Source organism: Macrotis lagotis, chromosome 7 (genome assembly GCF_037893015.1).
Source record: "Macrotis lagotis isolate mMagLag1 chromosome 7, bilby.v1.9.chrom.fasta, whole genome shotgun sequence".
Lineage (NCBI taxonomy): Eukaryota > Metazoa > Chordata > Mammalia > Peramelemorphia > Peramelidae > Macrotis > Macrotis lagotis.
The window spans coordinates 129,909,495-129,933,787 of NC_133664.1; the positions used below are offsets into that span (position 1 = coordinate 129,909,495).

Below are 24,293 nucleotides of genomic sequence, written 5' to 3' on the forward strand. Positions count from 1 at the left end.
TGGTGAACAGCTGCCCATTTAAGTTCTTTATATAATCCAGATGTTGACAGCACAGGAGAAAGTAAAACACCTATAGACTCTCTTTGCTCCTGTGTATATTTTCAGCACTTGCATACTTCTCACATAGAATGACAGGCTCTAATCTTTTCCCTTTCTTCAGTGAACAGCTCATGATCTAATCTAATGTGCTTGCTATGCAGACACATGGAAATCTCATTACAAGTGCTTGTCACCTATTCACCAAAAGGTCTCAGCAAAGATGTCATTTTGCTCAACTCACTTAGCAGTGTCTGACTTTCACTCTTCTTTTAGATGGTCTGCGTGTGGCTCACAGATAAATACCTATTTGAAATGTCTTTCATCAACAGTCTTTTTTCTTTCTTCCTTTCTTTTTGTCATTTTTTAAAATCAAAATTGAAAACGAATGATGACTTTCTGTTTATTTAATCAGAGGTGTCAACATGTAAACTTGGTCACATACACAGGAACTTGTCTCCAACAACACCTTATTAATCTGAGCAACATAGATGCATTAGAAAAGTCTCTACCAATTTGACAGAAGCCATATAATGAAAACTGACAGCCAAGATTTCTACACTTGTTTAGAGGGTTTAGAAGCATTAATGTAGCACAAGTGAATTTTGTAGCACAAGTTTGAGAATAAGTCATGTATGGACCATAATTGAAAAGACAAATAGACTTCAAGTATTCAAATAATCTTAATTCAAAAGGATCTAATTTAAGCTTTATATAAACTTCAAAATTTATTTTTCAAAAAATGAGCTATAGAGAAATCACTTGATAGCTGAATATCCATCCATGTGTTATGACACTTGGGTAAACATACAGACTTTGATTGTTGAATTGTTTCATCATGTCCAAGTCTTCATGACTCCATTTGAGGTTTTCTTGGCAAAGATACTGGAATGGTTTGCCATTTCTTTCTCCAACTCATTTTATAGATGAGGAACTAAGGCAAACAGGGCCAAGTGACTTGCCCAGCGTCACAGGATAGGTGGCTATCTGAGGCCAGATTTGAACTCAGGAAGGAGTCTTTTTCTAACTCCAGGTGCAGTGTTCTATCCACTGTACCACCCAACTGCCCAAATATGCAAGCTAGGTCTTAAGAGAGCATGCATAACTTTCAAGAGGGCAAAGCTAGAGAAGGAAATGGCAAACCACTCCAGTAATTGCCAAGAAAACTACAAATGGGGTCACAAAGAGTCAGATGTGACTAAAAAGGATTGAACAACAACAAACTTTCAAACTGGTAATAAAACCCCACAAAAATTACAAAAGCAACTAGAAAATCAGGGCAGCTAGGTGGCACAGTGGATAGAGCACCAGCCCTGGGCCTCAGACACTTTATAATTACCTAACTGTGTGGCCTTGGGCAAGTCACTTAACCCCAATTGCCTTGCAAAAAACTAAAAAAAAAAGTGACTAGAAAGTCACTTCTAGTACTTGAAGAGAAACCCCATAGTATTCCTTCTGTGTAGGTGGTACAAATGTTACGGTACCCTATTTTTTAGATAAAGAAACTAAGGAATAGAGATTTAATTCTTTATCTAATGTCACACAGCTAGTGAATGTGGAGAATGGAATTTGAACCCCAGGCCTTCTAATACTTAGTGGTCATTATACTGCCCTGCCTGAAAATTCAGTTAGTTACTATACATCAAAAACATTTTCATTATCAGAGATAAAAGTGGAGCAATATTATGAGTATTTTTTTAGAAACTACACTGTTGTCCTGATATGTTTTCGTTAAATCCTAAGGCCGAAAAAAAGACATTTCTGCAAAATGAAAATCTCTTCAGTCATCTTTCAGAGGTGCAGTCTGCAAATTGTATTCATTCTTCATTTATCACATATCTTCCTAATGCCTTGCTCATGAAACTTCTCGTCTTACTAGTGTTTTAACTGTTGAGTCCTGTGAGATCCCAATTGCATAATTCCCTACCTCAAACTCCCTAAATTCACCATTGATACCCTTGATAGTTCTCTATGTCTTACTGCACCTGAATCCCAAGGCTTCATGTGTCATTTTTCTCTGTAGATAAGAATTTTTTAAATAAAAATGTATTCCTGTTTTGGATCCACATTAAACTTTTTTAGACAAAAATTGCAGTATTTGAAGTATATTTGGGAAGATTTAACTAGAAATGGAAGAGAAAGAAAATAGTGCACTTGGGTATTGGCATGGATTATTAATATCTTCTGTGGATATCATCTTGATTATGTTTTCTCAATTTGTAGCCAGATAGAAATAAATTTATTGTTTCATAAACACACATATATACATACAGCACAAGGAGAAAATAGATTATAAAATTGGAAACATATAAAGATCAGTTAAGTCAGGAAAGCAATCTCTAACTTCAGTGATAATCATTTATCTAATATTACTACTTAAATCTAACTAAAGATCAATGAAAAGCTTCTGGTATCCCACCAGAATACTAGAATATAAGATCAAAGCAAGTATATATTTTGAAGAGTACATACTTGACAATGTGGTCAAGGTTAATTGATGTATTGTTCTCCTTAGAGTTGAAAGTATTGTTAAAACTCAATTCAACAGGCACTGAGTGCCAACTTTAAATGAGACATTGATTAGGGATGGGAATATATGAAAAAAAATGAACATAATCCTAACCCTCAAGGGGATAACAGTCTGGTAGTAAGAGACAGAAACACAAATAAACTGAGAGATAATGCAGTGAATAGAGTGCCATCTTTGGAGGCAGAAAGACTAGGGTTCAAGTCCTACCCCAAACTCATACCCATCTGTGTGATCCTGGTCAGATAACTTAATCACTCAGTGACCCAAGAAAGAATTGCTGAACTACTTTAGTGGATAGAGTTTCTATGCATTGAGTTCCCTACAAAGATGAAATTCCAGGTCTGAACTAAAAATGAAATTCAGAATGTGCTTTTTGAAAGTGATAAAGTACCACAAATTAAGAATAGGAAAATCACATACAACTCAAGAAACTAAATGTCTTTTTTAAAAAACCTTTTGAAAAAGGGATAATGAAATCCCTTCACTTAATATAAACCTGATACTTCATGTTCTTAAATGCTGAAGAGACACTAGCTATGTTGGCTTATAGAGACTGCTCAATTTGGATCATATACTATTCCCATTGGTCTAAACCCTAATGATTAATTCCCCTTTGTCCCATAGCTGGCCAGTGGTTTAGAAATGCATTTATTGACATGAGAGGTAATCCAGGTAAAGTTGTTAATTTGACTGTGACCACAGAACAATTATGCTAAAACACAATATCATTAGGATAACTAATTCCAAGGCAGAATTAACTGATACTGTTACTTTAAATGACTAGGTCATTATACTGATAGGTCCCAGGGGTAACTATGGAATTAAGAGACCACAGAACTATTGTTTTCAAACAACTATAATATTAGGATTCTCATTGATTTTCAGCAATTATTGCAGACAGTCTATCCTTTTCTAGATTAGTGCCCTTTTATGAGCTCTTTCTTTCTATGACAAACTTCTAGAAATGTGGAAAATAAGAAAGGATCCTGTGCCAGCTTTCATCCAAAATGAGGCTTAGATTAAAATACAGATTGATATTGAAGAGATAGTGGAAGATAGTCAAAAGAGGCCTAGAATCAGAAAATATGAGTTCAAAACCAATCTGGAATCACTTCCTAACTCTGTAACCATAGACATCTCCTAACTTCACCAAGCTTCAATTCCTCCTCTTTGAAAATGGATAACACATCATTACATAGGGAAAATCCTGAGTAAATCTTCTAAGGTTTGATGGATTGATGATTTCTTTCACATAAACATTCCCTCCATTAAGGCAGATTGCAGCTCATTCATATCTCACCCTGTTTTTTCCATGTTTTTTCATATAACCTCTCAAAAGAAGATCTATCTTCCCAAGGAATTGGAAGTCTTTCTCTAGATCTTTCAGCATTTTGTGGGTGCTTCAGGAGAATCACAGTTTACTTACACAGCTTCATTTTTTTTCCTTCCAATAAGCTGTCTTTTCATATATTTACTGTAGATTTTGTGTAGTAATGAAATGAGTCACATGAGTAGAGCAAGCCAAGAGAGTAATCTATAGTTATGATGTTCACTCATACCAATTGGCAGGACAAAATCAGGAAGTATTACTGGATACCATTGTAGTCACAGAATAATTGCCAGAGGATGTATCAACTCAAAGAACTGTTCCCCTCCGGTAATCCTGAGCCCCTTGTCTGAGAAGGTTGAAAAGGGTCTGAGTAGTCTGAACTAAAATAATGAACCTCTCCCTCAAGTGGATTAAAACCCCAGAACTGACCCTTGAACCAAATGTTCAGGGGGGCCTCCAGAGCATGGATCAGAGCAGTCTTCATAAGACTGCTGGAACAGAAGATCAGTTCCAAAGGAATTCCAAATACAATGCAATTTCTAAGAATCCCAGAATCTGAATTGGAAGGGCCCTCATAGGCCTACTAATTCAGTGAAAACCTGAAGACTACCCTCTATGATATAATCAATGAGGGGCCATTCGACCTTTTCCCATAGACTTCTTGTGAACAGAAACTCCTTACCTTTTGAGGCATCCCCTTCTGCTTTTTACATAGTGCTAATTGTTAAAGGAAGCTTTTTCATAAATTAAGCCTAAATTTCCTCCTTTCTAACTTAAATTCATCATTTCTAGTTCTGTCTTGTCAGAATTATTCCTTTTTTTATTTGACATTCTTCAAAATTCTTGAAAAGTTATAATCTTCCCTTTTGTTTTCACACACACACACACACACACACACACACACAATCTTCTCTAGTCTAACCAGTACAGTTCCTTCAACTGATCATATATGACATGAACCTTCACATTCAGATCATCCTTCTTTGAACGCTTTTTAGCTTATTGATGTCTCTCCTAAAATGCTGTACCTAGAAATGAGCAGCACAATACTCTAGATATAATCTAACCAAGATGGAACAAAATAGGAAACCCTTCCCTGATTCTCAACACTGTACTTATTTCAATGCAACTTAAACATCACAATAGCTTTTCTAGTTGTCAGAATATAGCACTAATTCATTTGAAGCTTGATGTTGAGGCATGAGAATTAAGCATTAGAATTAAGACTCACCAGAACAATTTTCATTTTCTGAAATACTTATCTTCACTCAGAGATGTTTTTTCTTAGATTTTTTTCCATTTGTAAAAATGAACACTAATTTGCTGGGCAAATTAGATGTTGAGGTGGAAATGAGATTATAATATATTAGAAAGAAAACAGAGTGTATGCATATATAATGTGCCTGAGTTCTGAATGCTCCAAACTGTACTCTATTCCATCTTTTGTTCCTGCCTGCTATCACCTGATATGGCTTTTCACTGTTTGGATAGCACTTCATAGATTTGCAATTTTTGCATTATTTTCCCCAGAGGAGAAATACATTGATTTTTGTGATCCCTTCCCCAGCTCCAAAATGTAAAATCATTTTTATGCTTTAACATGTTTCCATAAGGTCAGGGTGATATAATAGATAACACAGTGAGGACCATGACCTTAAGCAACCCGCAGGGACAATTGGAGAATTGTATTGAAGGATATAGAGGGCACTGAAGTCTGATGGCTACTCCTGTGGGTGGTTAGTGTAATTTGTAGATGGAATTGTTGGTCATTTAAGAGGCTGGAAAACTAAGGGATGGGACAGCTAGGTGGATTGAGCACCAGCTCTGAGTCAGGAGGATCTGAGTTCAAATGCAGCTTTGGACACCTAATAATTGCCTAGCTCTATGACCTTCGGCAAGTCATTTAATTCTATTACCTTAAATAAATAAAATTAAGGGGAAAAAAATAAAAGAAAAAAGAAAAACTAAGGGGTTCAGAGAGGGCAAGAGTTGGAGGGAGATGGACTATGATCCACATATTAAATTTATCAGGGAGGATGGAAAATAACCTGGAAGATCACAGATAACAGCAGCAAGGATCTATTTGGGATGGTATAAACCTTAAAAATAGAGCAATGCCTTTTCAGTGACATAGCAGAGGGAAGGTCTGAAGGTGGCAAGAAGAAACAAGAAATATCGCAACTCTTTCTCCTGGCCCTGTGTATTAGAGGAGGAGGAGCAGCCAGACTAAAGAGATATGTTATCAGAAAAAAACTAGGTGGCAACAAGTGCCAGAAAATGTAAGAAATGTAAGAGGAAGATGAATGATGGGATAACAAATGAGGATTCCAGAAGAAAGACACAGGCAATGGGAGAATTATATCTTAGTTTACTCTGCAGAATGGAGAAGACAGAAATGACTGGGGCATTTGCTGGGCTGATTCCAGACATCCTGTCCACGTGATATCAGTCTCTGGGTTTCTGTGGACAGACCTCTGAGGAGGGATGATGATCACCATTCATATAGAATTATATTAAGAAGCAGGAGCAATTTGTGGCTAATGATTTGCTAGGGAAAATATACATTTGAGTGTCCAGAATAAAATGCCAGTTGTGCTAGTTCTGCTTCTGACCATTATTAGGATTAGATTTGTTCTTGGTCCCAGGACAGATTTAGGAGCAATGGGTAGAAGAGTGAGATTGTAGGTGGTAAAGGGGGGGAATTATTCCCTAACAATGAACAATTTGTTATTGTTATTATTGTTGTTGTTCATTTGTTTCAGTAGGGCTTAATTTCATGACCCCATTTGGGGATTTTCTTGGCAAAGACATTGGAGAAGTTTGTCATTTCCTTCTACAGATCATTTTACAAATGAGGAAACTGAGACAAACTGGGGGAAGTGACTTGCTCATGGTCACATAGCCAATAATGATCTAAGACCAGATTTGAACTCAGAAAGGTGAGTCTTCCTGACTTCTGGTCCAACATTCTTATCCACTGCATCAACTAACTGCCCTGACTTTTGAACAGCCTAAAACTATCCTAAAGGGAAATGAATTGCCTACCGAGACAGGAAGACCCTATCACACGAGATTTTTCAGACAAAGACTGGATGACATTTCACCAGATAAATTTTAGGTGAGATTGTTGTTCAATTATAAATTGAACTAGAAGGTGTCTGAGGTTATCTTCCAGTTCAAAGATTCCGTTAGTTTCTCCCCAGGAAGGTGATCCTTCATTTTTCCCCCCTTTGTTATGTGTTCTCTCTGGTTCCAAGCTGACTTTCCTGGATTTGGAACTTCACTATGCATATCTATACAGTTTCATTCTGAGACGTTTGGATTTAGTTATCCTGTGATTTCTAGCTTGACAGTTGCAAAAGACTTCCTGTTTATTCGGCCATTTTATACCATAACCTGTCTTTCAGTAAAATACTTTTACTTATCAGTTTATTTCCCTAATAATTTTCTGTGTCACCTTTTCTCCAAGAGACCCAAACCCAATAAGCATAGTTCTCTAATCTTGACTCAAACACTGCCTAAGCATTGATCACCCTGCAGCCCTCCATCTGAGGCATGATACTAACAGTTCAAAAGATTTAGGTAAAGCTTCCTATTTTCCAGGATCTCATGAAACCTTACAGGAAGAAACTAGTGAATGCAAAAGTAGGCAGCCAGATGCTTAGGGTTTCTGATCTAATGAAAACTTTTTTATATTTATGAAACTCTATCCCCCTAAGCATCACCTATAGCCCAGACAACAACATAACCTTTGTCTTATAATTCTCTGGTAGCCAAAATCACCAATGGAATCTCTAAACTTTATGAGCTTTTTCTTCTTGTCTGATTAAAGTAAATCCCCCTGCAAATCTGTACTTCCCCAGTGATAATCAAAATAAAAGTACCTGCTTTGATAAAGGTGTTTGGATTAGGAGTTGAAGCCCCTATGGACCAGTTTGGGAAGCAACTCAACAGCCTAAATTTAACCATCTCCCATTTCCCAGAATTTCTGTAGAAAAGATGCATCAGTTGATGTTGCATAAACCAATCATTTCAGGGAAAATACATTTCTTTTCCTGGCACTAATAAACATATTGTCTAAAACAAAAAGATGCCAAATCCAGCTATGGTTTACTGCGAAGTCTGAAACCAGAGCTATTTTTCTCAGAGAAATTACTCTCTTATAAAAATACACTTGTGTGATTTGTCTAAACTAGACCCACTAGTTCCAGTTAGCCAGACCTACTTGTTAACCTGACCAGAAATTGCAACTCTCTAAGAATTTCTGAAAAATAACTACTAAAAGGTGTTGAAACAATTCTCTACATCTAATGTTGAGATCCCAGTAACCTTTGTCATGAAGCAAAGCAAGGAAGTATAGCTCTGCTACCAAAGATAAGCCTTGGATATAGATGTCTTGTGGCTAGGTCCTGGGCCTTCCTGTCTCCTTCTTTAGTATTTCAAGCAGTGATCTCATTAGTTCTCATAAATTCAATTATCAGTTTTATACTGATGAGTCTTGAGTCTACCTAATCTAGCTCTAACTTCTAGGCTGACCCAGTCCCCCATGTCCACCTGCCCATTAGATATCAAACACTGAACATCTGCATAGACATCTTAAACTCAACTTTAAAAATTAACTCTTTATCTTTTCCCCTAACCCTACCTTCTTCCCAACTCCCCATTACAGTTGATTACACTGCCCTCCTAATCATCCAGGCTCATAACCTACATGTCATTTTGAATTATTCACTATCTCTCACCTTACTTTCCATATCCAAATTAGCGCCAATATTTCTTGATTATTCCCTTGTTACATCTTTTGCCAAACTCCCCATCTGTACTGACTATCCCACCACCTTGTTGCGGGTTCCCATTACCTCACACCTGACTGTTATGAGAGTCTGTTGTTCAGTTTCCCTGTCACAAGTCTTTCCCCATTTCATTCCATCCTCCACTAAAGTAGAAGTCTAATCATCACCCACCACCCTTCATTAAACTTTCTGTGATTTCTAGGATCAAATATAAAATCCTTTGGTCTTCAAAGTCCTTCAGTGTCTCAAAATAATGTTAATACTTTTGAACACATTTCCTAATTCCTTTATTTGCCTTAGCAGAGATTCTATGGAAACTATTCTTCCTGGGGCAGCTAGGTGGTGCAGTGAATAAAGCATGGGCCCTGGAGTCAGGAGTATCTGAGTTCAAATCCAACCACAGACACTTAATAATTACCTAGCTGTGTGGCCTTGGGCAAGCCACTTAACCCCATTTGCCTTGTAAAAACCTAAAAAAAAGAAAACCTAAAAAATAAACTATTCTTCCATCATAGTTGACTGTATGACCACATAATAGTCATACAGTGTTTTAAGTTTGAAAAATGCTTTACACAAACTATCTCATTTGATTTGTTTTATGACACTACCTAAGTATCTTTGATCAAGTCATTTAAACTTTCTGGACTTTAGCATCTGTAATTAAGAGGTTAAATTTAATGACTTAGAAGTCTCTCCCAGTTCTAGAGCTAGAATTCAAATATATATATATATATAGTCCTGTGAAGGAGGTACAATTTTTATTCCCATTTTACAGTTTAAAAGACTGCTGTTAAGAGAAATTTAGTGATTTGCTCTAGTAAATTATTGAAATAGTATTAGAACTCAGATCTCTCTCTGATTGCAAGTCTAGTCCTCTCCATGATGCCATGCTTCCTCCATTTAGCTACAACTTTCTTTTATGTTCTTTCATTTGTAGTGAGAATATCAAGGTCAGTCGAAGTCATATTCTCCCCTAGATGTCTACTCCTTGGCCTTTAGTCTAAGGTACTCATTTAAAGTCCCAAGAACTAAATTTATGTTTATTGACATCTAATACTGGATTGACATCTAATACTGGATTCTTAGAATTCTATTTTCCCCCCTCTGACATCTCTTTGGGGGTTTTGTTTTTGTTGTTGTTGTTTTTGCAAGGCAGTGGGGTTAAGTGACTTGCCCAATGTCACACAGATAGGTAATTATTAAATGTCTGAGACCAGATTTGATCTCAAGTCCCCCTGACTCCTGGGCCGGTGCTGTATCCACTGTACCACATAGATGCCCCTCCCTCTGCCATCTCGAATCTAAGCAGAAGGGAATTGCATAGTATCAAGAGCTATAAAGTCCTTTCCCAACATTTCCTCATGGCTTTTCCAACAGAGTGCAAGACTAGCATATTTTTCCATACTAGGAAGGCAGACAAAGGATCTGATTTCCAAGGACCAACTGAGCTAGCTGAGTCTAGAGAACTTATGACCAATGGGCTGGCTGCTTGGTGATAAAGTTTTTGGCCATGGAAACCTATGGAACAAAGGAAAAACCAAAATACCTAACACTTGATGAATTGGATTTTGTTTAATGTTTTGAAGAGGCAATTATATATGAGTATGGAGTCTGAGTATTGTCAGTATCTTGAATCTAGAAAGGGTGACATGATTTACAACATTTTATCATTTTAAAGAAAGAGCGTACCATCCTATTCATTTTTAATGTAAGGCACTCTGAAATGTAAAAGGAGCTTTTAACACTCTAATGGGCTTTCAGCCCAGGCAGAAGATTTCAGGTAGCCACAATAATGATCTTCTTCTTACTTCAAACATACATAAAGAGTTGGGGTTTTCATTTTGTCATCAACTCCTCAAACTCTTAACCTCTCTTGTTTACAATTTGTATTGGTCTTTAATCCTTTTCTGAGAGATGGAGATCAAAAGGATTTACTTTATTTTAGAGGCAGTCTGGTATATTAGAATCCTGAATTTTGAGACAGAGCACCAGATTTTGAGTCCTGGCTCTAATGCTTAACTCCTATGTGACCTTGGACAAGTCTCTTAATTCTTTGTGACTCAACTTCCTAATCCACTAAATGAGGGAGTGTTTTTTGTAATGAACCTTTAAATCTTTAATACCATAGATGCTATAGATGAACTGTTAGGAAATAAGTTATAAACTCTTGAGAAGAAAGGAAAGATAAGTATGAATTTTGAGTGTTTTCAATAGCCAACATCAATTCATGATTTGACTTGAAGACAAAGATTCTTTTCCAATCCTGTTGCCTATGGTGGACTGAAATACTTAACCTGATTAAAGCAAACAGGGTTAGTTGGTCAACAAGCATTTAATTAGTCTTCACTATGTCCTAGTCATTGTACTTAAGTACTAGGCATCCAAAAAAAAAGGCAAAAACATAGTCCCTGCTTCCAAAGAACTCACATTCAAATGGTCAAGAAAATATGGAATTTGAGCTGAGTTTTGAAGTAAACTAAGAAAGCTGGGAGTTGTAAGTTAAGAGGAGAGATTTTCAGGTAAGGAGACACCTTGTACAAATAAACAAAGTCAGGAGTTGGAGCATCATATGTGAAGAATAGTCTTCTGGTGTAACTGGATTGTAGAGTGAATGAAGGGAAGTAAAGTAGAAAATAACTGGAAAGGTAAGAAGAGGTCAGGTTTTTGAAGGGTTTTTAAAGGCCAAACACAAGATTTTTCATTTGATTCTGCAGGTTATAGGGAGCCACTGGAAATTATTGAGTAGGAGTAAGGAAGGATGTCAAACTTGGAAAATGGATTCATGTGAGGAGAGGCTTAAGATAGAAAAATTACAAAACAATTTAAGAGTCTCACATGCTAATAATCATGGAGTTGTTTCCCACTGACAGATTTTTTATCATCACCTAGATGAACCCAAAAGTTATGTTACCTCTCCATATTTTCCCCAAATGCTATAGAATCACTAGAAGGCAGTTAACCTGCAGTTCATTTAATTCCTAGGACTGTTGGAATTGAAGCTGGAAGGGATCTGAGAGATCATTTCATTAATTTCCTCATTTTACAGATGATGCAATTTTGTCACTGACAAGTGAAGTAATTTGTAAGGTGATAGATGGAAATCAAAATCTTAATATGTGAAGTTTAAAAATATACAGCTTTTTTCTCTTAAGTCAGCAATGTACATTTTAAGTGAGTATACATTCTCAATTAACCAACCTTTATTAATTGGTTACAATGGACCAAGATTTTTTTTCTAGGTTCTGGGGTAAGAGTTCCTGCCCTAAGCAACCAATAACCTACCAGAAAATCCTGAAATATTCTGCATATTCTTCTGGTCAATTATCTTGCACCCTGTTTTTGACATGAATTTGGAGTTTGGAGGTGGTCTGGTATGTTAGGATCTTGAATTTTAAGACAGGCCTGGTTTTGATTCCTGACTCTGATGCTTAACTCCTACCTTGGTATGGCTTAACTCTTTTGACTCTACTTCCTAATATACAAAATGAGGGCATGGTTTTTGTAATGGACTTTTAAATCTTTAATCCCCCTCATTTTATAGATCAATTGTTTCTTGGTAAGGTCACACTGATTTCAGTTGGACTGTTCAAGCCATGTCTATAATTCTTCAGTTGCTGCTATTGCCAAATAATTATTATTTCTGTAGTGTTGCTTTAAATGGCTCTTTATTATATTTTTTATTTGTTCTACTATAAAACTGGTGGTCTTATGCAATACTATCCTTGTAACTTGGGGTCCCTGAAAACCTCTTGTTATCCAGCCTTTTCACTTGACTTTAACACTTCAAATGCAAGTAAGTTACCTTCTTAGGACAATCAATGCACATTTATTCAGTGCATTCTATATACCAGATGTGGTGCCAAAATAATTATAATTAAAAATAAAACATTTTTATAAATCACTAGTCTTAATATGTGGATGGTTCATTGTGACTCCATTCCTTCTTTCCATCAATAATACTGTCATTTTCTAAATCTTATTCCCTATATCCTTTCCATTATCAAGTTTTGTGAATTCTTCTTTCAATAGTGCCTTCCATTTCTCTCCCTTCCTCTATTTTAACTTATGCCACCCTAATTTAGACCTTTCTGCTCTTACTATCTGAACTTTATAACCTCCAAATAGATCTCTCCTATCCAATTTCTTTCTCACTGCATGTCCACTGTTTAGTTTTATTAAACCTACTTTCAGGTCACATTCCTGCTCAAAAATCTTGGGTATGGCTATAAAACAAAGTCCTTACTTCTTATGCCAGTATTTAATATCTTCTGAAGTCTAATCAGCATATATTTTTTCATTTACTCTAACTTTATCTTTCACAGTTCCCCAATCAAACTCCAATTAACCTACTCCCATCAGTATAGCTGATATTAACAGTCCCTCTTCCCCTCACTTTGAATGACCTTTTCTCTTATTACTCCTAATATTGAACTCAGTTTACATCTAATATGTAAAATGAAGTGTTTGGTGTAAATCACATCTGAAGACTATTCCAACTGGTTCTTCAAATTCCCACTCAGGTCTTCCTTTCTTTATCATTACTATGACCATAATAGTCCATGGTGTTCAATTTGTCCTCAGAACCTCTATAAAATGTGTACCATTCCTACTGAAGTCCTATTTTGAGGTTCTTAAAGGTTTTGTCAGCAGAGTGTAAGACAGGGGCAGCTAGGTGGCACAGTGTAGAGCACTGGTCCTGGTTCAAATCTAGCCTCAGACACTTAATTACCTAGCTATGTGACCTTGGGCAAGTCACTTAATCCCATTGCCTTGCAAAGCACCCCCCCCCCAAAAAAAAAGAGTATAAGCTCTATGGGCTGTTATCAAGATGGAAAGGCTTCACTACAGTGCTGGGTCTAAAGGCTAGTTGTCCACTGAATAAGACAAGCTGCACTAAATAAAAGTTCATTACCTGGAAGTTGGAAATTGATATCTTAGTGTCCATTTTAGGATATTTTTGGAAGAAAACATCATCAATGAAATGAAGAAAGGGAGCATAAAATGACCCAATGTCCCATGCTACCTCTTTCTGTACCAAGAATGACAAAAAGAACAGAGTACTAAGAACCTAGACTATCTACAAACACTAATTTAATTTAATTGGTGCCCTCAATAGGTGATTGATGTGTAACTATTGAGTTGCTATACTACCATAGGAACTGGAACATATCCATAATAACATTCTTGATAATATGAGCCAGAAGACATGATGAAGGTACAGCTAAATGGAGAGAGTTCATAGGTTTTTCTTGGAGTGGCAAAGAGAGGAGTAACAGATTTCATCCTCATCTTTGAATATGAGGCCATTAATTCATGTAATATTTGATCCTCTTGCCTTGCACTGTTCACAAAGAACATAAATAAACAGATCACTCTTATGATGATAGCTTATATAGCAACATCCATTACAAAGGATGAAATAGAAGAATTATATAAAGAAACTCATAGAGATCATGCAAATGAAGTTAACATCTGTTTTGTCCCTTGTAATATGAATGTAAATTTAGGAAATATAGGAAAGAATGGTAAAAATTACATTAGAAAGTGTGGGTTGAGATCAAGATATTAAGTAAGAAAAAGGCTTCTAGATTATTTAGAAGCCTTATTCTTGTCTACTATGAAAACTTTATTTTCCAAAAACAACCATTTGCTAACTCTGGTACACATTAAGCACAAAGCATCATAAAAAAAACAATTTAACAGATGGGGAGTAACTCTTTATAGATAATAAACATTTCAAAAATATCTGTAGAGTTATGTCACTAAATTGTTAGAGTACAAGAAAATTCCAAATTAGAGAAGAGAAAAAAAAAGGAAATAAACAAGAAGATAACCTCTATATTTATAGCAGCTCCCTACCCAAGCTGTTTAGGTGATGGTAATTCTAGGAAGTTAGAACTAGACAAAAGTAAAGGCATTAACTCCCGATTTCCTGGTGAGTTAGCTGGTATAAAATAATTGCCACTAGTAGCCTAGAAAATATCAACAGTCAACAAACCCAGAGAAACAATGAAAGAGAAGGCAGCACAAGTTTAGAGTACAAGTTCATCTGCATTACCATAGAGAAAAGGAAAACAAAAGAATTCAGAAGTTTGCCTCATTAAACAGTTAAAAGTAGTTGAGAAAAGAGGGCTAAAGAAACCTTGAAGCTAAATCAAGTTCTGTTGTCAGTGGTATATTAAATCAGTATAAAACAAGGATATGAATCTGAATATTAGTAGCATTTTTATAATGACCTATCCCTATTATCAGTCACTGACAGGAGAATCACTGGACCCAACTAAATAAAAAATATGATAAATCCTTATTGTAAACAATTCAATTTTAAAGTCTCATGATCTATCTGCAAGATAGCCCAAAGAAGGGAAGGTTCTCTTCCAAAGAAAGGAACTCACTCAACTTTTCAAAAAAAGGTAAATATCAATTCGTACACCTGCATGCAATCATACAATCACATCTATAAGATATTTATGTGAAATGTCTGTGCAAGTTTCAAAGGCATTTTTGATAAAAATGTGAGAAGAGAAAGACAAGCTTTGTAGGTGATTTCTACATCAAACCACACCTTTAGAATCAGACAATTCACTAAGAGATGTAGAAAATATAGATCCAACTGTGTTTATGGTTCAGTGATTTTAAAATAGTATTTGACTCAGTAGGAAAAGTAAAATGTAGCCCTGAACAATGTCTGCATACACCAAGTGTGTAAAACTATAATATACATAACTGTGGAGATAACTTCATTCAATGACCTGCTGAATATTGTCATCAAGTGAGAAGTCAAACAGAAAAATATATATTCACCAAAAATGTTTACTGGTATCATTGAAAGTGCCTTGCATTTAAAAAATGGAGACTTCTCTAGAGTTTTTGAAGTCATACAAATGGGTTTTTTCATAGTGCTTAAGGTAATAAATATCAATCTTTCTAGGTAAAACTACTACATTGTGAAAGAAACTTGACAAATGATCTGACATAGGTGAAAAGTAATATTGTCCAGACTAACTAGGCAAGTGGCATGTCAAATTAGTTCATCAGTGCACATCTTTTCAGTATATGCTACATATGAATATTCGAGTAAGAGCATATCAGACTGAATTATATTTGAGAAATCATGTCTTATTTTGAAAGATCCCAGACTATTCATTGTTATAAAATCCTTCTTAAATATTATCTCAATAGTAATACTATGTGATTTAATATATGTGTGTATTTTTATACACACACACACACACACACACACACACACACACACACACACACAGCACTGGCCCTGGAGTCAGGAGGACCTGGGTTCAAATTTGGATTCAGATACTTGATAGCTACTAGTTGTATGATCATGGGCAAGTCACTTAACCCTGATTGTCTTGCATCTAGGGCCATCTCCAGTCATTCTGATCCATATCTGGTCACAGGACCCAGATGGCTCTGGAGGAAAAAGTGAGATTGTTGTACCCCCTCACTTAAATCCAGTTCATGTACTTGTCATGGTATCACCTCCTGATGTCATGATCTTCTTGGAGAAAAAAAGGACAAACATCATCATATCAAATGAATTTAAAATATAGATAACTGGAAGGGCATTGAAAAAATGAACACTGGACATGAGTAGGCAGTTAGCTAAAATTTGCTAGGTATGAATTCAATATAATAGGATATTACCTACAGCTTCCTTATTAAGTAGTTGATAAAACAAGAATCAACATATTTTTTCCTTGTAATGTGGGTCATTGAGTCAAATCCAGCCCATCTTCTCTTTTTGTACAGTTCACAAAGTTAAGAATGATTTTTATACTCTAAAGTTTTATATTCAAAAATGTAAAAACTATTCTTATCTTGCTTGCTGTACAAAAAAACAGGTGGTGTACCAGATTTGATCCTTGAGTGCTAATTAGCTGATCCCCAGCATAAAATATATTTTCAAGGGCAGGAATGTTTATCTGTGGAAGTGGTTCAATCAGTACTAAAAATTGGGTACCACTTGTTTTGGCACTGACTTTACTTTGATATCTACCCAATTAGGTTGTTTTAATTAGATCTGTTCAGCAATACAATAGAATCCTTTAAAAAAAAATGAGCTTCCTATCATTAGGTGATAGAAAACTACAGGGATGTTGTAGAAGATATTTTTCCATTTGTGGAGAACTAGCTGTTCTATGTCCTTCAGTTGTCCCATGCATATTTAAGAATCTATGAATCTGAGCTCCTTAAATTAGAGCCTTGGTTTTTGTATTCTAATTGTGAGTGGATTAGTCAAGTGATAGTATCTGTGATTTTGTGAAAGTAGTTTCTCATTCTGAGCATTTTCTAGAGAATTTGGATTTCCATATTCCACAGGCTAGACAGCAAAATAATAGGGATGGACTTGGAAGTAGTGAAAAAAGTACACTTTTAAAAGGTTTATCTTTCCCTAAAGTCTGTTTAGATAGTCATTCTCTTTCATCTCGAATATCCATTTCTCCATCTGCTATTGAATAAAGAAGAAAATGGGAGAAAGAAGATAAATTTGAGTGAGATAAGAGAGTGGCAGGGTTTACCAGACACTCCTGAATAAAGAAAGAATTAGAGTGACTCTGGTGACTGGCCTCTTTACTTGGTCCAGAGAGGAAGAAATCTGAGAAATAAATAATCTTCTACCAAGTAAATCCCTTGGGACATTGGGATGCGATGGTAAGAAATAGTAGAATCCTCTTTATCAGGAAAATAAAGAAACCCCGTAGGCTTCCTAGAGAAGGAATCTTTATTTCCTAAAAGCTTTAGTTTCCTTCCTATAACTTCCTTGATAATAAGGCCCCTCCAGCCAAAGAAGTATTTATGTTGAATGTTCTTTAGTTCCTACTTGAAATTCTTTTCTACAAATCAACTTTTGAAACATTTTCAATATTGGCAGCATCCATCTCTCATTCCTGCCAAATTAGTTGTGTCTTTTCAATGAGCTATTTGCTTTCATTGGTGCTGAGTTTTGGATCACTACCTTGTAATCCTATTATGACCTGTCTTTTTAGAGCACCAGTTTGCTACAATAATGAAAGAACCTTCAGCTTCAAAGAACTGTGGGTTATTTAGAAGGGAGAGCTGGGAAGGAAATCAGTTAATTGCATGCTGTCAGAGTGGTTTTAGGTGATTTTGTACTTTTAAAAAAATTTTTTTTCAATTTTTGTGATCACCTAAAATATAGACATTTCAAACTTGGAATTTCAATGGCAAATCAACCACCACTATAAAACCAGGTTTTTGCAAATTAAAAAGATGACTCATCTGTGAGGATGGCATTGTATTGATGATACAATGAAAGAAGAGAGAGTTTAAAAAAACCTCTCTTTGTATTCCTGACCTTGAAGAAAATTATAACTTGTTTGTTACAGAAGTTGAGCATCTAATGTACTGATGCACCTGTTAGTTGCTCTGTATTAAACAGAAAAGCACTCCCAATTGCCTGTGATTGCTTTGAAGGTGAAATATTTTCTGTAATCCAGTGAACTGGGTTTTGCTACTGTTACTATTGTGGATTCATTTATATTGTAGAGTATCTGTTGTCTTGAATTACTTATTGCTTCCAAAAAAAAAAACCTACCATCCATCCATTCTCTATTTCAGCACTGTTAGAATATGTTTGTCTTGTGGTTGAGACTTTCCAAGGTAATATCATTGTAATTCTCTTTTTTTGCTATAGAGATCATGAACCACGCTGCTCCTGCTAGAAAGCTAGAGGAAGTCCTCCATCTAGCAGAGCTCTGCATAGAGGTATTACAGCAGAATGAAGAGCATCATTCAGAGGTGAGGAAAATGGTTTTTAAATGTAGAATTATGCTCCAGGCACTTTTTTTTTCCTTTAATAGGAGCAACACTAAAGAGCAGGTTAGCCACATCAGGCCACTCACCTTCAGGGAGGGAAGTTTATGTAAAATGAATAGAAATCAAATTATGCTTGCATTTCCTTGATGAAATCTTTGGTTCAGAATTAGAAATTGAAAGGCATAGAAAGAGAGAGATTTGTGATAGTACCAGAGGTGATGAAATGTCACAGAAAGCTTGTGTAGTTTTAAAGCAATTCAGTTCAAGAAAACCTGGACAGGTATTGAGTATCTGCTATCAAAAAAGAGTGAGTAGGTTGCTTTGAGAGAACAGAATGAAGAATCAGACAAGGGTTCATAGATTTAGAGTTTGGGAGAACCTTAGAAGTCATCCACAGGGCAACCTCCTTATTTCACAAATGAGGAAACTGAGACCCAGGTTAATAGACTTGCCCCAAGCAGCCAGCTAATAAGTGTTGTAGATGATATTCACTAATCCAAGCCTTCTTGATTCCATATCCAATACTGTCCACCATGTCCCACTGCCTCCCATAGCCAGCTTGGCCTAGGGTCAAGTAGGAAGAGTGAGCCTTGTACACAGATAGCTATAAATAAAAGACATAATGTACAAGTCCACTGAGATATACAAAGTTTTATGATAGTACGGAGAAGTAAGTGAGCAATTCTGGCTTGGGAAATAGTCATAATAGTTGGCATCTCTATAATGCTTTTAATGTAGAGTCCAAGCAGAAGTTTACTAGAGACTTCCAAGTAGCATATTAACCTTCAAATTTCTACTTCTTTACACAAGCTGGTCAAATCTTTATATAGATAAAGCACTTTGTTAACCTTAAAGCCTATATAAATGCTAGCTAAATCAGTTTTCATTGTGTTTTTAATTGATAAAAAGCAATGGTTTTCAAATTCAAATTTCAAGTTAGCATTATCTGAACATACTAAAATTAATATTTATTCTCCTAGTTTAGACTTTAAAAGTGACTCCACATAAGGTCAGGGCTTTTATTTACAATAATGAAAGAGATTTCTTCTTTTTTTCCTTCCTTTCATTTTTTTTCTTTTTTTTTTTTTGCTAGAGAAGGAAGAGGAAACTTTCTTTACATAAGGCATAATAAAATTGAGCCCTATAGAATCAGTTTGGTTATTGAGGAACCACAAAAAGTGAATATATACATACATATATATATATATATGAAAATGTGTATGTGCATATATATCTAAAATTTATAGGGCATTTACATTTAATGAAAACCTATTCTCAAAAAATGTAAAAAGCTATAGGAAGTATATTTTAAACAACTCCCTGAGTAAAGATATCCATGAAACCATACCATGGTTAAACGAAAATTTATTGTATCTGGTTATAAATATGATCATTCAAAACATCTGCTTTTCGCTCACACTGTGGAATCTAGTTTTTACCTTGCATCTGTCATGTGTGAACTTGTTATGGATATTTTATTTTAAACTGAAGAAACAGCTGCTTCAATAATTTGAGATGAATTCCCAGGAGGTTCTATTCTACACTGGTATCACTGCTGTGTTATACTGCAAATGATTATTTGATAAAATAGATGTGTTTTCTCTTTGTCTTTTGTTGCAAAGCATTATCATCAGAGTATTAGACTTTTTCAAATGAAAAAACAACTAATTCTGATTGGATACCAAATTACAGTGTATTTTTCTATAAAAGAGATAGATTCTTTATGGTCCGAATAGTTGTGCATATTTTTCTTTACTAGCACCAATAAGGGAAAAGGTAATTATGTAAGGTTCAAACTCATTACTCTATTGTGATCCTCATTTCCTACCATTTAAAGGTAATTATTAAATGTTACATACTCATTGCAATTACAATCAAAATTTGCAGGAAAACTAATGTACATATTAAAATGTAATGGGCACCAACAAAACAAAAAACAGATATTATTTTCCAACCTCCAAAAAAAATTAAGTTTATTGAATATAGGCCACCTTAACATGAGACTATATAGAACTAGAGTCAGAAAACACAAGATTCCATAATAAAAACTATGACAATGAATTTCTTGTTTTTTTTTAATATTGTAATGTTTTCCCATTCTACAATGCTTTCAAATCCTTGGATTCCCTCAGGGAAGAGAGGTATGTGTCCCTTTGCACACAAAGTAACATTGTTTTACCCATATTGCTAGTATATCTCTCTTTATTTTATGGCACTTTATTATAAAAAAATCTGATTATTTTAAAGACAATTTTTATCCTTGAAACTCAAGGATGAGTCATTCTCTAATTAGGCTAGGTGTTGTAATGTTGTTGGGTGTATGTTACCAGTGATTAATTACATATCACCAATTTTCCTGTTACCCATCTCAGTGAATCAATATGTCTTGGGGATTTTTTTTTCATATACTGACAAATCTATTTTTCTCTTAACATTTATGGGGAGTGAATTTTCTGGTTTGCAATGTCATTTAAAGTGAATCGGTGTTCTAGCTCCCAGGTCTAATATTTATTTTGCTGTATGTTCAAACCAGACTTTCCTGACTCCTTGAAAGAGTACCTAGATCAACTCCCTTGGTAGAGGTTAATCTATCTGCCTCCAAGAGACCTTCAAGTGGCTCATGTGTCAGGTCCTTTTATTTCCATTCTACTTCTGTTCACAGTGGCAGTTTACTTTTCAGGGCTAAAAGGTTGCTTCTGTCCTTCGGCAAATTTTCAGATAAGCAGGTTTCATCTCCTTCAGATCTTTGACAGTAACTTTTCTCCCTCACTCTGAAGGTCTAACGACCTCCTCTCTCTCAGCCCTACCTCAGAATTCCTATTCCTTCATAGGAAGGTTATATAATCTTTTCTGGTGAACCTCAAGACTAAATTTGCTCTCGGAATAATGACTACATTTTCAGTTGTACCAGTAAGCCTATCCAACTACAAGGTGTCATAATTGACACAATTCCAGAGGAACTAGATGTTCCAGTTATACTTTCTAGTAGACTCAACCATATTATCTATCTGTATAGGAGTTGTGGACATCAAACAATAGATGAGGAAAACAAGCCCTAGTGAAGGGCTGTTAATTCGTGATAGAGACAGTATTAAAATCCTTATTCATGATGCAGTTCATTCTTCATTCTCCAATCAATTCAACAGGCAATTAGTAAGCACCTACTATGTACAAGACCTTGTACTAGGGATTTTGTTTTTCAGTTGTTGCAGTTGTGTCTGACTATTTATGGCCCCATTCAGAACTTTCTTTGCAAAGATACTGGAGTGGTTTGTCATTTCCTTCTCATTTTACAAAAGAAAAACTAAAACAAATAGGTTTAAGTGACTTGCCCAGGATCATATAGCTAGTAACTGTTGAAAGCCATATTTGAACCCAGGGAAAATGAGTCTTTCTGTCTTTAGTCCTGATGCTCTATCCACTGTGCCACCTAACTATGCTAGTGATACAAAGATTAAAAAGTACTCCCCCCCCCCCAAGCAGCTTACAATTTATGATAAAAATGAGTAAACAGAGAAATAAATACAAGAATTGTGAAGAAAAGGAATTGGAGCGGGGTTTGCTTCTGCAGAAATAATAACAAAAAGTATCAAGGGAAAGAAATGCTGCCTTAGAAAAAGCAGCTCTGGATCACCATAGGATTAGGGGACTGCCAGTTGATTTGGGATCATTCCTTCCAGGATACTATGATGTCATTGATGTGATGTTGTTCTCTAGATACTGCATAGTTGGGGCCAATAGTACGAATCAATACAGACCAGGATGATGGTATGTTCAAAGGATAAACTAAATTCACACAAAACATCTCATCCCAAGTTGGTAGAGAATAGAGGTATGTATATCCAGGAAATATTCCATACAGGGAGCATCAGCTCAGTTGTGAGTTTGAGATCTTGATTATTTGAATGTTTAATATTGTATGAGGCTCTAGCAGAGGGGATGCTGAGGAAAGGAATTCAGTGATATATTTCTTCTTTCCTCCCTTCCCCTCATTTCTTCTTTCCTATCACCATCACTGTGGAATAAGGGAGAAGCTGCCATATAATCAACAGATTGAAGACTATTTTTTTATATTTTTATGTTTTATAAATCACCATGATTAAAAAAACAAAACTTAATCATTTAGTGTCCAAGCTAATGATCTTGAACTTCTCTGTAAACAGGCCTAAAACAATGCATTTGATTACTGGATAAGGAAGGCCTTTTCAGCTTGGTACAGAGTTCATCAGCACTTATATCTGGTATAGCTTTGAAGAAAATGAACTAATCTCCTATCTGACAAAGTTCATTGTGGGATTTTTTTTAGTAGGGTCTTCCTAATACTTCATTAAATTTCGAAGGAAAAATTCAGAATCTGACCTGTCAGAATGTAAAACTCAAGTTCTTTCTACTCTCACTTTCCTCGGAGACTCCTATGTGCATTAACTTTAAAAAGTGCACAAGGAATTATTGTTATCTAAGTGTCCTGGAACAGCATGATTGGCATTTTCTCAGTTTTAACTTATTTTAGTGATAAATGTCCCAGACACTGTGTTTTATCTCCAATCATTCACTGGAAGGTTTCAGAGTCCTTCCTTGGGGCAGCTAGGTGGCAGAGTAGATAGAGCACTGACCCTGGAGTCAGAAGGATCTGAATTCAAATCCATACTCAGACACTTAATAATTATCTAGCTGTGTGACCTTGGACAAGTCATTTAGCCCTACTGCCTTGCCAAAAAAAAAAATCAAAAACTGAGTCCTTCCTTATATACTGTCAGTATACCTTTAAAAGAGAACAAAAATATGAGATAAAATCATCCTCACTACTTCATTTCTCAATTTTCCTGTTTGTATTCTATCTCCATTCTAAGAGACACAGTATCTAGCAAAAAATTTAAGGAAAGCTTATACTGAAAATTTTCGCTCTATACTGATCTCAATTCCTTTTAATCAACAATTCTTTGGGGGCCTTAATTCTATTAATTAAATATTTTATAGAAAAATCTTAGAAGTCAGAAGTTGAATAGTTGATTTTCTTTTTAGTAGGTTTTTCAGGTATAAGTTGTAGGTTCTTAACATGACATTGAAAGTTCCTAACTTTAAAAAGAACTTGATCTAAAAAAATAATTACAATAATAATTAAAATAGCTAATATTTCCAAATTGAGGTATGCTCTTATTCATTGTATCAAACTATTTTGAAACTGACATTTTCTTTAAAAAATATGAATGAGAGAAAATGTAGTCCTAGTTTTTCTTCTATTGAAAATAAAATAGGGGCGGCTAGGTGGTGCAGTGAATAGAGCACTGGCCCTGGTGTCAGGAGTACCTGAGTTGAAATCTAGCCACTTAACCCTGTTTGCCTTGCAAAAACCTTTAAAAAAAAGAAAGAAAGAAAAGAAAAGCAACTAATCATGTTCTGAGGGCAAAATTTTAAAAATCCAGCCAAGGAAATTTTTTTAAATTAAATATTAATTTTTAGATTTCAGAGATAATGTTTATTTTTCATACTATAATAGACCATTGCTTCTGGTTTTCTTTTTCTTTCATTATTCTTATGAAATTTAATTTTTTCCCAAAAAGTTATTTAAGAACTTTCCCAATATCATTAATTGTGGGCCTGGCATATTTTTGTTTCTAACAAATCTTCTTTCTTTATCCTTTGCTAGGCATTTGCTTGGTGGCCAGATCTACTGGCTGAACATGCAGAGAAATTTTGGTCATTATTTACTGTGGACATGGATTCAGCACTAGAAGCTCAGCCACAAGATTCCTGGGATAGTTTTCCACTTTTCCAACTGCTAAATAACTTCCTAAGAAATGACAGTAAG

General features: G+C 35.4%; 1 protein-coding gene across 1 annotated transcript in view; it reads left to right on the top strand.

The window, feature by feature from the left end:
• CADPS2 (calcium dependent secretion activator 2) overlaps positions 1-24,293 on the top strand; it is a 713,380-nt gene that overhangs the window by 579,359 nt on the left and 109,728 nt on the right. Inside the window, exons 17-18 of the mRNA XM_074195280.1 lie at positions 18,363-18,466; positions 24,132-24,288. Coding sequence (XP_074051381.1) covers positions 18,363-18,466; positions 24,132-24,288 — 261 coding nt within the window. The remainder of the gene's footprint in view (positions 1-18,362; positions 18,467-24,131; positions 24,289-24,293) is intronic.